Source organism: Beta vulgaris, chromosome 7 (genome assembly GCF_026745355.1).
Source record: "Beta vulgaris subsp. vulgaris cultivar EL10 chromosome 7, EL10.2, whole genome shotgun sequence".
In the NCBI taxonomy this organism is placed as follows: Eukaryota; Viridiplantae; Streptophyta; class Magnoliopsida; order Caryophyllales; family Amaranthaceae; genus Beta; species Beta vulgaris.
Window position 1 is genome coordinate 47,401,228 of NC_079208.1, and position 5,313 is coordinate 47,406,540.

General features: G+C 35.1%; 1 protein-coding gene across 1 annotated transcript; it reads right to left on the reverse strand.

Moving 5' to 3' along the window:
- Nucleotides 1–1,461: 1,461 nt before the first annotated feature.
- Nucleotides 1,462–5,095, reverse strand: LOC104908556 (probable pectate lyase 18). Its single transcript, XM_010697675.3, has 4 exons — nucleotides 4,884–5,095; nucleotides 3,608–4,354; nucleotides 2,529–2,667; nucleotides 1,462–2,092 (listed from the first exon to the last, which is right to left on the reverse strand). The coding sequence occupies exons 1-4, from the start codon at nucleotides 4,994–4,996 to the stop codon at nucleotides 1,871–1,873; spliced, it is 1,221 nt and encodes a 406-aa protein (XP_010695977.1). The 5' UTR covers nucleotides 4,997–5,095; the 3' UTR covers nucleotides 1,462–1,870.
- Between the last annotated feature and the right edge of the window lie 218 nt (nucleotides 5,096–5,313).

Consider the following 5,313-nt stretch of genomic DNA (forward strand, 5'->3'; position numbering starts at 1 on the left):
TGTTTTATCAAGTTGTTCCCTTAGCTGGCTTATATATAAACTAAATTTGCATGAACATTATGCGATGAAAATGAAATTTATTTTCACTTTTCCAATTAAATTTATAAATGTTAAGGACTGCATATAAGACATAAATACACTACTTAAAATTAAAATAAGTTATGAATTTATCTTGATCTCCTTGAACTATTTGATTGAATTGAAGTAATAAAATTAAATCCAAGTTTATTAAAAAAAAAGTCAGTTATCATCCCTGAAGGCTAAGAGTACGAGGTGGAGAAACTAAAAGTCTAACCCAACTACCACAAAGCTCCCACATATAAGGAATGGAGATAGAAATAAGGATTAATACCCTTTACTTCAAATCTCACTATATTAAGGGTTTGTTCTCTTTGACATAAAGCAACTGAACTGAACTGAACTGATCTGAATGGAATTGAACTGAACTGAACTGAACTGAATTGAACTGAATTGAACTGAAATGAATAGTGATATGTGAGAGTAAAAGTATTGTCAAGAGCTGAACTGAACTGATTTGATTTGATCTGAACTGAACTGGACTGAATTGAATTGAATTGAACTGAACTGAACTGAAAATAAGCTGGGGAGAACAGGCCCTAAGGGCCTATTCTCTTCAACATAAAACAACTGAATTGAACTGAAGTGATTGCAACTGAACTGAACTGAATTGAACCGAACTGAAATGAATCAAAATTATAACTAAGAAATAATAGTTAGTTGGAATTGAACTGAACTGAACTGAATAGAACTGATTGCAACTGAACTGAACTGAATTGAACTGATTGCAACTGAACTGAACTGAACTGAACTGAACTGAATTAAACTGATTGCAACTGAAGTGAACTGAACTGAAAATAAGTTGGGGAGAACAGGCCCTAACTTTATACTACCTCTGTTTTTATTTAGTTGCAACGTTTTGACTTTCACGCTTGTCAATGTACAATTTCAAATCGTTTTATCTCTAATTGTATGTAAGTAAAAATTATAAAAATTTGATATTATGAAAGCTTACATCGAAACGAATCAAACAAGACCCCACATGACTATATTTTGTTTAACATATAAATCAATAAATGTGGTTAAATAAGAGAACATGAATAGTGCAATTTTTCAAACGTTGCAACTAAAAAAGAACGGAGGTAGTATATTATAGTTCTATTCTATATGTATGTGTTATAATACCCATAAATTATTTGGTAATAACAATAAATGTTATTGGCGGTTTCCAATCTTTTTCTTTCCCCACCTTTTTCCCTGCTAAAATTGAAAGCTTATGAATTTCCAATATCCAATCTCTTAGCTTTGTTCTTATAAATGTATTGTAAATTAGGTTCAATAATAAGTTGACGAGAATAAATCCTAAAGCACATCATAGAAATAAAGGAAAGATGCATAAAGGGGGGAGGGGGTTTTCTAAATATAGCTATTGCCTATTGGGAGTGCTAAGAAAGTGTAGTATCATTAACTTATATCAACGCATCTGCACTTGTTAACTCTAACCTTACAATTGAAACGATTGGTTAAGAGTAACATGCCGAGGTTGTAATTTCTTGGGTCAATCCAAGAAAAAAAAAAAGGAGGAAAAGAAAGAACAAACAAACTGAGAACAAGACAGTCAAAAGAAAACCAACAAAAAAAAGGGGGGACGAAGGCTAAAAAACAAAGTCAAAAAGTGAAAAAAAAAAAAAAAAAAAACCAGGAAGAAACTGTAGAATATATTATGTTTCTTCCCTTACATTTATAATTGATCCCCCCTCTTCATTAAAAATTCCTATCAATTAATTAATGGTCCAACTTGAACCCAATTGAGTTGAGATAGTTTGCTGCTGTTAAGCAAAGTTATTACATATCAGCAGCGAGCACCCTTCCTGCAGTTAAGTGCACCAGAAGCAGCAGTAATTGAGCCAACAAGAGTTGATGGCCTAGCCCCCAAGCTTGAGGCCCTTGCATAGCTTGCTGAAGCACCAGCACCCGACGGCGTAAAAAATGCACCATTCAGCATTAGGTCACCTTCTGACCTCCAATTCCAATTCTTCCATTCATTTTCTGGGGCATCCTCGTGTTTAGTCACCTGAAACATGTACCGCGGAACTTTAGTCACCCAACATCGTAAAAAGTGTAATGCACGTATTAATACTATGATACCGGTTGTGATTCTCACATAATTAATGATGTGCAGGGACTAAAAAAAAAAGTAGGAAGCTCGCAAAAAGTGTGGATATGCAAAATTTAAATGAGAGCTTTTGGTAAATCCACTTATGTGCTCGAGAACACTTTTTGCGAGCCCATAACATTCTTCTCAAGTTTCGCACATAACATTTGCTAATGACTTTTAGATGAAAATGACTAAATTGAGAAGAGTTCTTCACAGAGAGGGGGTAATTTGGTAAATCCACTTACGCGCTTGAGAACTCTTCTTCATTTAATCTTTATCTTTTTAAATAGAATTGGGTAAATAATGTCATGGGAAGAAAGAATGGAGTATGCAAAAGAATTTGAACTATTACCTCTTTGCTGAATCTTCTATCAGGTGCTAAAAATCTGTTGCCTTGGCTATTGATGGTAGGGTTAGCACTCCCACCTATGGCATACATTTCCCAATGGGTGTAGTCATTGTTTACCACATGGAAGTATCCATGTCTACATCTGCATTATTGTAAAACTTAAGTTAGCCCCCACCTTTTTGACAACAGAAGAATTGCGTAGCATGAAAAAGTCCAAAACAGAGAAAATAAAACTAGGAATCATATATCTACTTTTTGTGTCACCATACTCGAGAGTAATATGTCCTGATTAATCAAAAACTAAGTATTCCGTATTTCCACTACTATTTTTGGTTTTATTGTACATGTAGAATTTTTTATATCATATTGGAGATTATATTATTATTATAATGGAAAAACACATATAGATCCCCTTAATTATTCATTTATATGATTTTTACTTAACAATTATTCATGCTGACAATTCATCCTCAGATATTTTGATTTCAAAGAGTCAAGAGTTTTCCACCTTTATAGGAGGGAGGGTCTTGGAAAAGTGAGAAAGGAGAGAAAACAAATACTTCCTCCGTTTTATAATATTCACTACACTTTCCATTGTAGGAGGTTTTACATCACTTGCTACACTTCTTTTTTGGACAATAAACTCTCTCTATCTCTCTCCTCTCACATGGGTCCCTTATCTTTTTACTCTCTACCTCTCTCTTATCCAAAAATTGCCTAAAAGTCCGTGAATTGAGAAGTGTAGCGAATAATATGAATCGGAAGACGTAATATAATGTTTACACCTGATAAAAATGAGAATGTAGTATCCCCTAACTTCCAAAAGACAAAAAAGCAAAATGGACTGCGGGAATTTCAGACAAGAAAAGATGTTTTAACCAACTAATTTTGAAATTAAAGCTTAAATGACATTTTTTTTCCTTTTTTCCCTTTGTAAGAATTAAAGATAAATCATTACCCTGAAATAGATAACAAACAATTACCTAAACATTGTCCACTAAAGTAAAGATCAAAACTTGGAAATGTGAATAAGAATTAGATAAGGATCATAAAATCATAGTAAATGCTAGATAATAATGTACCTTGGCATCCTCTGAACAAGACCTTCACCAAAATGGTTAAAAGCAATGGTGGCTTGCATATTCTTGTCTGCAGTATATGAATCACTATGACCTAACAACATGACCTTATCATGATGAGTCATGAAATTGTTAGAAATGGTGATGGCAGTAGAACCCATGATGGCATCAATCAATCCATCAGCACAGTTTGACAGAGAACAATGGTCTACCCAGACATGGCTAGCACCAAAGAGAGACACTCCATCACCATCCGATATCGTCCTCCATCCATAATGATGTGGGTTGCTCCTCACCATAGCATTCCCACCTTGCTTACAATCATGTATGTTAATTCCATGTATGATGATGTTGGTCACATATTGTATGGTAATACATGGTCCACCAGCAATGTGGACACTAGCTCCCCTGCCATCAATTGTCTTGAAGGAGTTCATGATTAATTCTTCTTTCAATCTGATTACCATGTCCCTTTGGAATATGATCCACAATGGCTCATCTTGGACCACACCATACCTAAGGGTACCTGGTTTCGGGTTAACCGGATCATCGTCACCAGAGTCCGTCACCACGTAAATGCGCCCATTTTTACCTCCAATGGCATTCTTACCAAACCCAATTGCGCAATCAGCTAGCCGCTGGCGGTTCTCGTGCCAGTTTGGATCACACCTCCAGCAATCATCAATGGGGTTTCCTGTTCCACAAGAGAGGTACCCCAAGCTTCTCCTAGCAATTGACTCATTGATACTCCTGCATAGACAGGGGGAGAATATTAGAATAATATTATGTAAAAGAATAGAAGGGACTTTTAAAAGTTTTAGAACTGTATTATAAACCCTATATATATTGAATGTCAGGATTAACCTAATCAGGTTAACACAATTATTCTCCACACTTGTCCAGAGATCATGTAACCCGTGTCACTTTTTATAATCAAAAGAAAACAAAGCAAAAGTTCAACACATCCTAAACTCTACAGAAAAGTCTCAACTTCTAGGATTCAATTTTGTAACCCAATAGTAATAACTATAACAAAGATTCCATCTTTATTAACCTTTCGTTAAAAAACAATGTGACACATTTGACTACTACTTTTTTTTAGTTGTTCCATTTGAACTAGTAACGTGACAACTACATCCAAACAGAGATAGTACATTGTAAATACAACTAATAAAAAACGGACCCATGATTCGAAAAATTCCCGAACTCTTGGAACTTGAGTTGATTAAACAATGCAATACATAATAAAGAACAAGTGGAGCCATAAGAATGAACCTACCTATGTACCTCATGTACTACAAGTTCAGGATCAGAAGCAACTGTTGGTGAAGAAAGAACAAAGGAAGGAGCAAAAAGAGAAAATAAGAAGAACAACATTGCATAGTTTGCCATTTAAGACTTCACTTTGTGCAATATGTGTGGAAGAGAGGAGGAGAGAGAAAAGAGAGGGAAGAAGTTTCAAGTGTTTGTGAGTTAGTTTGGATGGGAAATAGGAGGGAGGGGGGGATTATAAAGAGGTAAAAAGCCGGGTTAAATGGCGTGATTAAACTATAAATTAAGTGGGACCCTTTCCCTTTCATTTTGGGTATTAAGTGGGACCCTCATTATGCTTCGTGATTACTGGTTTTACGGGATACCCTAATTGGTAGTTTTTGGTCGTTAAGCACTGTGCCCTTAAAGAAAAACAACCTATATTCATACCAGTCCAA